Source organism: Scyliorhinus canicula, chromosome 2, assembly GCF_902713615.1.
Source record: "Scyliorhinus canicula chromosome 2, sScyCan1.1, whole genome shotgun sequence".
Lineage (NCBI taxonomy): Eukaryota > Metazoa > Chordata > Chondrichthyes > Carcharhiniformes > Scyliorhinidae > Scyliorhinus > Scyliorhinus canicula.
The window spans coordinates 233,004,548-233,017,183 of NC_052147.1; the positions used below are offsets into that span (position 1 = coordinate 233,004,548).

At 44.4% G+C, this 12,636-nt stretch overlaps 1 protein-coding gene across 1 annotated transcript in view; it reads right to left on the reverse strand.

Annotated features, from left to right (window-relative positions):
• Positions 1 to 1,722: 1,722 nt before the first annotated feature.
• snx4 (sorting nexin 4) overlaps positions 1,723 to 12,636 on the reverse strand; it is a 103,913-nt gene continuing 92,999 nt past the window's right edge. The window contains exon 15 of the mRNA XM_038790298.1: positions 1,723 to 1,923. Within this exon, the coding sequence (XP_038646226.1) occupies positions 1,723 to 1,923 (201 nt within the window). The remainder of the gene's footprint in view (positions 1,924 to 12,636) is intronic.

The following is a 12,636-nucleotide window of genomic DNA, read 5'->3' on the forward strand; positions in this document are numbered from 1 at the left end:
ATAGAGCCTCTAGAACGCTACACGCAGAGCACTGCCTGATGGACTTGTGGTCAAAGGTTTTTCAAGCATAAATTGTTCCATGGTGGACATGTGTCTCAGCATGGTCCAACGACTTGCATTCTGTGGCAGTGTGGCCAGACTCATCCTTTGCAACAGCAGATTGCCTGCTTTCTCTAGTGCTGCCATTATGACTTCAAGCAGCCAACAGTTTTCATGCTATTGTTGCACCAAGTGTCTGCCTCTTATCCATCAGACCAGAAGACCAAAGGATATAGGAACAGAGTTAGACCATTCAGCCCATTCTGTCTGTGCCACCATTCGATCATGGCTGATATGCTTCTCATCCCCATTCTACTATCTTCCACCCGTAACCCCTGATCCCCTTATTAATCAAGAACCTATCTAACTCTGTATTAAAGAAACTCAGTGATGTGGCCTCCACAGCCTTCTGCGGCAAAGAGTTCCACAGATTCATCGCCATCTGGCTGAAGAAATTCCTCCTCATCTCACTTTTAAAGGATTGTCCCTTCAGTCTGAGGCTTTGCCCTCAGGTTCTAGTTTCTCCAACTGGTAGAAACATCCTCTCCACATTCATTCTACCTAGGCCTCACAGTATCCTGTAAGTTTCCTGTAAGAGGGGCTGGTTTAGCTCACTAGGGGCTGGTTTAGCTCACTGGGCTAAATCGCTGGCTTACCAAGCAGGCCAGCAGCATGGTTCGATTCCCGTACCAGCCTCCCTGGACAGGCGCCGGAATGTGGTGACTGGGGGCTTTTCACAGTAACTTCATTGAAGCCTACTCGTGACAATAAGCGATTTTCATTTTTTTTTCAAGTTTCAAAAGATCCCTCCTCATCCTTCTAAACTCCATTGAGTACGCTCCTCATATGTCAAGTCCTTCATTCTGGGGACATTCTTGTGAACATCATCTGGACCTTCTCCAAGCATACCCTTTGCCCATTCTCCTAGCCTGTCCAAGTCCTTCTGCAGCCTCTCCACTTCCCCAACACTACCTGTTCCTCTACATATCTTTGTATCATCTGCAATCTTAGCAACAATGCCCTCAGTTCCTTCTTCCGGATGGTTAATGTATATTTTGAATAGTTGTGGTCACAATACTGACTCCTGCGGAACATCACTAGTCACCGACTGCCACTCTGAAAAAGACCTCTTTATCCCCACTCTCTGCCTTTTGCCAGTCAGCCAATCCTCTCCCCATGTCAGCACTTTGCCCCGAACACCATGGGCTCTTATCTTATTTAGCAGCCTCCTATACAGCACCTTCTCAAAGGCCTTCCTGAAATCCAAATAGATCACGTCCACTGGCTCTCCTTTGTTTAAATTCCTCTCTACCTCCTCAAAGAATTCAGGTACCTCTTGGTTCCTACAGTTGACCTGTTTCTAGGCATCAGTCTGTAGTTGACAGGATGGTAATTGACTGGGGACAGGCACAAACATATAATTCAATTACTGACCGCTGAAAGCTCATGATTTTCTTTCTCTCTCTTTCTCTTCATATATTTGTTTTTCCTTGGCAACAACATCCATAGACTTGGGGTTCACTTCCACGTGTAAATTGTTGACACCTAGCTCTCCATGACCTTTCTTAACCCCTGCATTACCTGTGTTGCTCGGCAATCTGCTTGTGCAGCGTCAAGTCTTTGCTCAGCTACAATTACTTCCAGTTACATATTTCAAAAAAAATAATCCAGCACTTCAGGTCCTCAGACAAACTCTATTTTCCTGAAAGCTCTCTGAACCAAACTGCTCATACTGTCAGCATCATTTTCAATCCTGAGCTGAGCCTCTAACATCAAAACCTTCCCATCGCAAAAGGCAGTTTTATTCCATTTGTGCAGAAATCCAAAAGTTGCTCTCAGTGATTCATCACTTCTCCACAGGGTGCGCTGTTGAGGATTCCCAGACTACAAAAAGTAGGAAATCTATCAATTGCTTAGACCTTCCACTATTATGCAGTTAGTCTCACTGTAAAAACCCTGGAAAAAGTTACATCTTGCAGATTGAGGTATAACCAGGTTTTTAATAGCGTACCACCTTCATAATTGTTGTAAAAGTGGCCCTGAAAAGCTAATTTGATATTTATCGACTCTCAAATGTCTCCATCATAATTAAAAATGCCATATACTTTTTCATGCTTTTATTCTTATTTGTATTTTAGCTTCCATATTAATCCAATCACAACAATTTATTTGCTATCTGAAAGTTTATATTAAAAGCATGGAAGTGTTTTTACCGTCTTGGTTTGCTGTTTGTAAGAATGCTTGAATGCGATTGGCCGCTCACCTGACATCACTGCTGCTGCATGTTAAACATCCCCTGGATGCAGTGGCAGATTTAAACTGCTGTTGGGAAAGGGGAAGTTTCCACCATATTGTCTACTAGGCATCTCTGTAGGCATCTTTTTTCAAGATCAGCCACACGTTCGATTAATTCACCACTGAATGCAAAAACTGGGCCTTGATCTGCTTTTGCAGCTCCGTTTCAAATTTAATCTTATAATGTTCTTGTAAAGCACCCAGGGATGTTTTAGTAATTTGAAGGTGCCACAGCAGGTTTTGGTCATCCATCAACATTGTCCTCACTGACCTTCATAAATATACATAAATCATCATAAAATACATATTTGAAACTGGTAGAGCTTTTGGTGCACAGCAGAATATAATCTTTTAAAAAAAAATTAGTGTATCCAATTCATTTTTTCCAATTAAGCAGCAATTTAGTGTGTCCAATCCACCTACCTTGCACATCTTTGGGTTGTGGGGACGATACCCACGCAAACACGAGGAGAATGTGCAAACTCCACACGGACACTGACCCAGAGCCGGGATCGAACCTGGGACCTCGGCGTGTGAGGCAGCAATGAGCAGAATATAATCTTATGGTCAGATTGTCCAAAGCTGTTCCAGTGACTGAATCCACAAAAATATAATACAATCCCTTTAAAGTCCTTCAAGCAGTACCTGATCACTATTACACATTATAATAATTGTGGGATAATACAAGTGAATAGAGATAAAGTGAATAGAGATAAAGCATACCGCAAAATAGATTGTCTTTACTGGCTCCTTTTTTTTTAATGAACCTGTACTAACTGCTTTTTTTATTTTAATGGCTTAATTCTGTAGTTGATAAATATAACAAAAAACAAAAGAACAAAGAAAAGTACAACACAGAAACAGGCCTTCTTGCCCTCCAAGTCTGCGCCGACCATGCTGCCCGTCTAACCTAAAACCTTCTACGCTTCCAGGGTCCGTATGCAACTATTCCCATCCATTTCATGTATTTGTCAAGACGCCCCTTAAACAACACTATCGTACCTGGTTCCACCACCTCCTCCAGGGTTCCAGGCACCCACTACCCTCTGTGTAAAAAATGTCCCTTGTACCACTGGTGTCCCCGCTGACTATACCTGCGGGAAGTGCACTCAACTCCAGCTCCTCAGAGACCGTGTTAAGGAACTGGAGCTGGAGCTGGATGAATTCCGGATCATCCGGGAGGCAGAGGGGGTTATAGAGAAGAGTTACAGGGAAGTAGCCACACCAAAGGTACTGGACAAGAGTAGCTGGGTTACAGTCAGGGGAAAGAAAACTAACAGGCAGACAGTGCAGGGATCCCTTGTAACCGTTCCCCTTCAAAACAAGTATACCGTTTTGGATGCTGTTGGGGGGGATGATCTACCGGGGGAAGGCCCCAGCGGCCAGGTCTCTGGCACTGAGTCTGGCTCTGGGGCTCAGAAGGGAAGGGGGGAGCATAGAAAAGCAATAGTAATAGGAGATTCAATGGTTAGGGGAATAGATAGGAGATTCTGTGGTCGCGAGCGAGACTCCCGAAGGTATGTTGCCTCCCAGGTGCCAGGGCCAGGGATGTCTCGGATCGTGTTTTCAGGATCCTGAAGGGGGAGGGTGAACAGCCAGAAGTCGTGGTGCACATTGGTACCAACGACGTAGGTAGGAAAAAGGGTGTGGAGGTAATAAACAAGTTTAGGGAGTTAGGCTGGAAGTTAAAGGCCAGGACAGACAGAGTTGTCATCTCTGGTTTGTTGCCGGTGCCACGTGATAGCGAGGCTAGGAATAGGGAGAGAGTGCAGTTGAACACGTGGCTGCAGGAATGGTGTAGGAGGGAGGGCTTCAGGTATTTGGATAATTGGAGCACATTCTGGGGGAGGTGGGACCTGTACAAGCAGGACGGGTTGCATCTGAACCAGAGGGGCACCAATATCCTGGGGGGGGAGGTTTTCTAGTACTCTTCGGGAGGGTTTAAACTAATTTGGCAGGGGAACGGGAACCAAATTTGTAGTCCAGCAACTAAGGAAGCCGATATTCAGGACGCCAAAGCACGTAGTGATGCAGTGGGGAAGGTAACACTGACAAAGGAGAGTACTTGCAGGCAAGGAGATGGGTTGAAGTGTGTATACTTTAATGCAAGAAGCATCAGGAATAAGGTGGGTGAACTTAAGGCATGGATCGGTACTTGGGACTACGATGTGGTGGCCATCACGGAAACTTGGATAGAAGAGGGGCAGAAATGGTTGTTGGAGGCCCCTGGTTATAGATGTTTCAACACGATTTAGGGAGGATAGTAAAAGAGGTGGGGGGGGGGGGGGGGGTGGCATTGTTAATTAGAGATAGTATAACAGCTGCAGAAAGGCAGTTCGAGGAGGATCTGCCTACTGAGGTAATATGGGTTGAAGTCAGAAATAGGAAAGGAGCAGTCACCTCGTTGGGAGTTTTCTATAGGCCCCCCAATAGCAGCAGAGATGTGGAGGAACAGATTGGGAAACAGATTTTGGAAAGGTGCAGAAGTCACAGGGTAGTAGTCATGGGTGACTTCAACTTCCCAAACATTGAGTGGAAACTCTTTCGATCAAATAGTTTGGATGGGGTAGTGTTTGTGCAGTGTGTCCAGGAAGCTTTTCTAACACAGTATGTAGATTGTCCGACCAGAGGGGAGGCCATATTGGATTTGGTACTTGGTAATGAACCAGGGCAGGTGATAGATTTGTTAGTGGGGGAGCATTTTGTAGGTAGTGACCACAATTCTGTGACTTTCACTTTAGTAATGGAGAGGGATAGGTGCGTGCAACAGGGCAAGGTTTATAATTGGGGAAAGGGTAAATACAATGCTGTCAGACAAGAATTGAAGTGCAGAAGTTGGGAACATAGGCTGTCAGGGAAGGACACAAGTGAAATGTGGAACTTGTTCAAGGAACAGGTACTGCGTGTCTTTGATATGTATGTCCCTGTCAGGCAGGGAAGAGATGGTCGAGTGAGGGAACCATGGTTGACAAGAGAGGTTGACTGTCTTGTTAAGAGGAAGAAGGAGACTTATGTAAGGCTGAAGAAACAAGGTTCAGACAGGGCGCTGGAGGGATACAAGATAGCCAGGAGGGAACTGAAGAAAGGGATTAGGAGAGCTAAGAGAGGGCATGAAAAATCTTTGGCAGGTAGGATCAAGGAAACTCCCAAGGCCTTTTACACATATGTGAGAAATATGAGAATGACTAGAGCGAGGGTAGATCCGATCAAGGACAGTAGCGGGAGATTGTGTATTGAGTCTGAAGAGATAGGAGAGGTCTTGAACAAGTATTTTTCTTCAGTATTTACAAACGAGATGGGCCATATTGTTGGAGAGAACAGAGTGAAACAGACTGATAAGCTCGAGGAGATACTTGTCAGGAAGGAAGATGTGTTGCGCGTTTTGAAAAACTTGAGGATAGACAAGTCCCCCGGGCCTGACGGGATATATCCAAGGATTCTATGGGAAGCAAGAAATGAAATTGCAGAGCCGTTGGCAATGATCTTTTCTTCCTCGCTGTCAACAGGGGTGGTACCAGAGGATTGGAGAGTGGTGAATGTCGTGCCCCTGTTCAAAAAAGGGAATAGGGATAACCCTGGGAATTACAGGCCAGTTAGTCTTACTTCGGGGGTAGGCAAAGTAATGGAAAGGGTACTGAGGGATAGGATTTCTGAGCATCTGGAAAAGCACTGCTTGATTAGGGATAGTCAGCATGGATTTGTGAGGGGTAGGTCTTGCCTTACAAGTCTTATTGACTTCTTTGAGGAGGTGACCAAGCATGTGGATGAAGGTAAAGCAGTGGATGTAGTGTACATGGATTTTAGTAAGGCATTTGATAAGGTTCCCCATTATAGGCTTGTGCAGAAAGTAAGGAGGCATGGGATAGTAGGAAATTTGGCCAGTTGGATAACAAACTGGCTAACCGATAGAAGACAGAGAGTGGTGGTGGATGGCAAATATTCAGCCTGGAGCCCAGTTATCAGTGGCGTACCGCAGGGATCAGTTCTGGGTCCTCTGCTGTTTGTGATTTTCATTAACGACTTGGATGAGGGAGTTGAAGGGTGGGTCAGTAAATTTGCAGATGATACGAAGATTGGTGGAGTTGTGGATAGTGAGGAGGGCTGTTGTCGGCTTCAAAGAGACATAGATAGGATGCAGAGCTGGGCTGAGAAGTGGCAGATGGAGTTTAACCCTGACAAGTGTGAGGTTGTCCATTTTGGAAGGACAAATATGAATGCGGAATACAGGGTTAATGGTAGGGTTCTTGGCAATGTGGAGGAGCAGAGAGATCTTGGGGTCTATGTTCATAGATCTTTGAAAGTTGCCACTCAAGTGGATAGAGCTGTGAAGAATGCCTATGGTGTGCTAGCGTTCATTAGCAGAGGGATTGAATTTAAGAGCCGTGAGGTGATGATGCAGCTGTACAAAACCTTGGTCAGGCCACATTTGGAGTACTGTGTGCAGTTCTGGTCGCCTCATTTTAGGAAGGATGTGAAAGCTTTGGAAAAGGTGCAAAGGAGATTTATCAGGATGTTGCCTGGAATGGAGGGTAGGTCATACGAGGAAAGGTTGAGGGTGCTAGGCCTTTTCTCATTAGAACGGAGAAGGATGAGGGGCGACTTGATAGAGGTTTATAAGATGATCAGGGGAATAGATAGAGTAGACAGTCAGAGACTTTTCCCCCGGGTGGAACACACCATTACAAGGGGACATAAATTTAAGATAAATGGTGGAAGATATTGAGGGGATGTCAGAGGTAGGTTCTTTACCCAGAGAGTAGTGGGGGCATGGAATGCACTGCCTGTGGAAGTAGTTGAGTCGGAAACGTTAGGGTCCTTCAAGCGGCTATTGGATAGGTACATTGATTAGGGTAGAATAATGGAGTGTAGGTTAACTTCTTCTTAAGGGCAGCATGGTAGCATTGTGGATAGCACAATTGCTTCACAGCTCCAGGGTCCCAAGTTCGATTTCGATTTGGGTCACTGTCTGTGTGGAGTCTGCACATCCTCCACGTGTGCGCGTGGGTTTCCTCCGGGTACTCCGGTTTCCTCCCACAGTCCAAAGATGTGCAGGTTGGGTGGATTGGCCATGAAAAATTGCCCTTAGTGTCCAAAATTCTATGATTAACCTAGGACAAAAGTTTGGCGCAACATCGTGGGCTGAAGGGCCTGTTCTGTGCTGTATTTCTCTAACTATCTATCTACATCGCCTCTAAACTTTGACCCTCGCACCTTAAACCCCTAGTCCCTAGTTATTGACTCTTCCACCCTGGGAAAAAGCTTCTGACTATTCACTCTTCCCATGCCTCTCATAATTTTGTACACTTCGATCAGGTCACCCCTCAACCTCCGTCGTTCCAGTGAGAACAAACCAAGTTTATTCAACCTCTCCTCAAAACTAATGCCCCCAGGCAACATTCCGGTAAACCTCTCGTGTACCCTCTCCAAAGCCTCCAAGTCCTTCTGGCAGTGTTGTAAACAAAATTGAACCATAATTGAATGCTGGGGCTGGTTTAGCACAGTGGGCTAAATGGCTGGCTTGAAAAGCAGACAAAGGCCAGCAGCGTAGGTTCAATTCCCGTACTCAGGCGCCAGAATGTGGCGACTAGGGGCTTTTCACAGTAACTTCATTGAAGCCTACTTGTGACAATAAGCGATTTTCGTTTCACATATTCCAAGTGTAGCCGAATGTTGGAAAGATACTGGCAATTAATGTAATATATTGGAAATGTGGGTTGGAATATTAAACATAGAACATACAGTGCAGAAGGAGGCCATTCGGCCCATCGAGTCTGCACCGACCCACTTAAACCCTCACTTCCACCCTATCCCCGTACCCCAATAACCCATCCTAACCTTTATTGGACACTAAGGGCAATTTAGCATGGCCAATCCACCCAACCGGCACGTCTTTGGACTGTGGGAAGAAACCGGAGCACCTGGAGGAAACCCACGCAGACACGGGGAGAACGTGCAGACTCTGCACAGACAGTGACCCAGCAGGGAATCGAACCTGGGACCCTGGCGCTGTGAAGCCACAGTGCTGGCCTCTTGTGCTACCGTGCTGCCCCAATATTATACTTCAGATCTTATTTACCAAAGGTGTGAACATTTGAATACAATAGGTTCAACGTTGCTTGTAGTGGAATGTGGAACTCTAAAGATGTAGTTGTTGATTTTTCATCAGTTGGCACAAGGGGGCAGTTATAGGCTGAAAAGCTTTTTCTGGTTGAAATCCCTCAGTAACAGCACACTGCTGATGCTGCATGACATTTGAGCCAATGCTACAATTAACTTGCGCCTTACAGAAAAGCCTTACAATGCCTGTTCAAAAAAAATTCTTGAGATGTGAATATGGCTAGGATAGTATTTATTACCCACTCCCAATGGCCTTCCACAAGGTGAATGGTGAGCTGCCTTCTTATATTGATGCATCCATTTGTTGTAGGCATAGCCACAATGCCTTCTTCAATCCAGCTTTTTCATAAAACGGAGTGATTTTCTATGCCACTTCTGAGGACAGTTAACATTGCTGTGGATCTGGAGTTAGATGAGTGTTAGAGGGATAAGGATGGCAGATTTCCTCCCTTGCTGGGCATTAATAAACCAGATGGGTCTTTGTTTAAATTTAAAGCGTCCAATTCTTTTTGTTTTCAATTAAGGGGCAATTTAACGTGGCCAATCCACCTACCTTTGGTTTGTGGGGGTGAAACTCACGTAGACCGCACACAGTGACACCAGGTCCTCGACGCCATGAAGCAGCAGTGCTAATCACTGCACCACGATGCCGCCCAACCAGATAGATTTTTAATGACAATCCAGCAGTTCCGCAATTTTGTCAGACTCGGATTTTATTCCAGCTCTAGGATCTATTTTAAATTTCCCCAACTGCTATAGTGGAACTCTTCCCCAGGGCATTAATCCAGGCCTCTGGTTTATGTGACCATTCCTCTTTGGGTAACTACAATATCTTAAATGTGTAAATCTGGCTTGGCTTGACTAAATTCTACTTAAAAGTATAAGACTTGCTTTTGAAAGCTTGTGAAACTTATACACCTCAACTGAACTATGGTGAAATGATGCCTGCAATAAAGATGAATGGGGGAAGTCACAAGTCAAGCAGAAATCAGATGTGCATCCAGAGATGATGCATCTAGATCTTAGCTATCAGGTATGGCTAGAGAGGTGGTACTGCTTAAATCCATTCAATTGTCTGCATAAATCCTGGAAAGTTCCAGAAATAAACAAAGATCAACAGCATTTCAATTCTTATTAGTACAAGCAGGAATGAAAGAGTATAGAAGTACAATAGGTTTTTCAAACAGGCAGGACAGTGGAAGGTGTAAAAGAAGAAGTGGTGTTGAATTATTAATTAAGGAGTCTATTACTGCAACAAGGAGGAACACCATCTTGGAATGATCTTCAAATGAGGCTTGGTGGGTCGAGTTTAGGAATAAAAAGGGGACAGTTACATTGCCAGGTGTGCATTAAAGACCACCAAATAGTCAGCAGGCAATAGAGCAGATATGTGGGAGATTCACAGAGGGGTGTAAAAACAATAGAATACCTATGTAACACAGTGGCAGCGGCTAGCACTGCTGTCTCTCAGCACCAAGGACCCGACTTAGATTCCAATCTTGGGTGACTGTGCGGATTTGTCCAATCTCCTCGCGTCTGCATGGGTTTCCTACCACAATCTAAAGATGTGTAGGTTAGGTGGATTGGCTTTGCTAAATTGCCCCCAAGTGTCCAAAAAAAATGGGATTTCTGGGATTGGATGGGGGCATTGTCCTAGGTAGGGGTACTCCTTCGGAGGGTTGGTGCAGAATTAACTGGCCGAATGGCCTCCTTCCACACTGTAGTTTTAGCTATGAAGAGGCTGGATAAGCTTGGGTTTTCTTTAGAGCAGAGAAGTCTGACAGGGGACATGAATGAGGTATGTAAGATAATGAGGGCATGAATAGGGTGGATTGAAAGCAGCTGCTCCCCTTAAAGGGTCAATAAGTAAAAGGAAAAAAAGTTTAGAGGGGAAAAATAAACTTTCACTCAGGGTGGTGGGAATCTGGAATGCATTGCCCGAGAGGGCAGCTGTGGCAGGAAATCTCAATCTTTTAAAAAAGTACTTGGATGAGCACTTGAAATGTCAACATTCAAGGCTATGGACTATGTGCTGGGAAGTGGGATGAGTGTAATTATTTTTTTTTTGTCAATGCAGGTTTGATGTGCCAAAAGGCATCTTCTGTACTGCATGATTCTATGATTAGAAGAGGGTTAGACTGTATGCAACTGCAACCCATTACAGAAAATTCTCCTGGTTGTATTGGGTACTCTCAAAATGGGATCAGTGGCCTTACCACCCCATTACCTCGAGTGGCTTGTTCCATTTCAAAAAGGGCTCACTGGCAGGCGTCTCTAGTATCAGCCTGTTTCAGATATCAGGCCCATTTTAATATGGAATTCAGAGTAAATCTGACTCTGGGATTGACATCTTTGTCTGGAAATGGACTGAAGCTATGCCATGTAGGCACCAATTGGCTCCTGTCCACAGATCCAAGGAGGCCTGCTGTGGCAAGTGTCAAATGATTTGTGTGGGCTCCACAGGAGCATCTATAGGGGTTGCAAAAACAATCTGAGCTGCCACCAGCTCAGGAACCCAACTGTCTGCAACCATGCTCTCCCACTTGCCCTGCCCAGTATCCTCATCACTCCTGGAAGAAGTGGCTGGCCAGTGCACCAAGTTGATGAGTGCTGGATAACATTTGGGAATGTAAACTAGTCAGGATTCTTGCAATATTAGGACTACTTCCACTGAAGCATAGGACAAAAAGGACGGAACAGAGCTCAATCTGTGATAGTTGAATAAAAGCGTGACAGTTGAATAAAAAGCTACTTGTTGGCAATGGAACTAGGTGGCGTTTACAGCAGCTTACTAATGTGGGCCACTTGCAACGATTGTAACATTTGGCATCTCAGAAAATAGTAATTCCATCAGAATTTAGATGAACTTTACTCCTGCATTTTGTCGTCAAGTTAATAAAGCCCACTCAAGAGATTATTTGCCTTTCAACTCACTCCCCTGCAGTCTTTACCTTTGAGAGCAGTCACTTAACTGGAGTCCATCGTCACCAGGGAAAAACCATTTGCAACTGTCATGCAGAAAATCAGTGCAGCTCCTCAGTGCGTATGTGCGCACATATTAGAGGTTAGAAAAGGAGACCAGTTGTAAGAAAAGTATTGGAATTAATGACAGGATTGCTACACTAATGTCCACATCCAAGGTACTGAGCAAGATCAATTCACACAGCCTCTTTTCACTCATCTTTCCCTTTTGAAGCCAAACAAGAGGACAGGGACCATGCATTTTCTTGAAGTTAATTTATTCTTCCCATAGCTAGTTGAATGTAAACCGCTAGTTTAATCACCAAAAGCAAGATGAGCACATTCTAATGTTGTTCAAATGTCCAACTGGAAAAAACAAATTAAAATAAAAGCATCAACAAATTTGCATTTTAAAAGTGAGTTTATTCAGCATATTTGGCACAGGGCAGGGGAGGTTCCTTTTTATTCTTCTACAAACTTCCAGTTATTGTCTGGACTTATGTACATGTGACTTCTGAACAATTTTCAGGCTTTTTTTTTTAAAGCAATCAGGATGGAATCAAAGCAAATAAACATGCAGTAATCGCTTTACAAATAAGCACAAGATTTAAGGCACCTTCATTTAGTGTTTCTTATTCTATTTTGGCATTTAAAGGCAAAATTTGGAAATTGCAAAAGGCAACAAAAAGTATTAATGGCATCTTGAGTCACTTCATCTTTTGAAAATTGCATTTTGAAAAAAAATCAGGTAATGTTTATAAATGTTCAAATTATCGCTTTTGCCAACATCCCTCAACTTAGTGTTGGTGAGCAGATTTCTTATAATCACCTGAATGTTTATTCCAGCACAGCTCATTCTTTTTAACTTAGAACTAATACAGAAAACTTGCTTTGTTTACCATACATAAAGCATAATTATAAGAGGAATAAACTTTGCCCCATTGACAATTTTAGAATAGAAAGGTCACCACGAGTAGAAAAGGCAATTTCCTCTCGACATTTTTGCTGAAATCAGAGAACGAATTTCACCCTATTAGTCCTTAAAGAATGACAAAATGGCTTAAATAGACAATTACAAATGTTAGTGCGATTAACTGATGTTAGTATCTTTAAATCACATTTACTCAAACATGCACGGTACTTGTCGGGGTTGGGGGGGGGGGGGGGGGGGGGGGGGGGGGGGGGGGGGGGGGGGGGGGGGGGGGGGGGGGGGGGGGGGGGGAG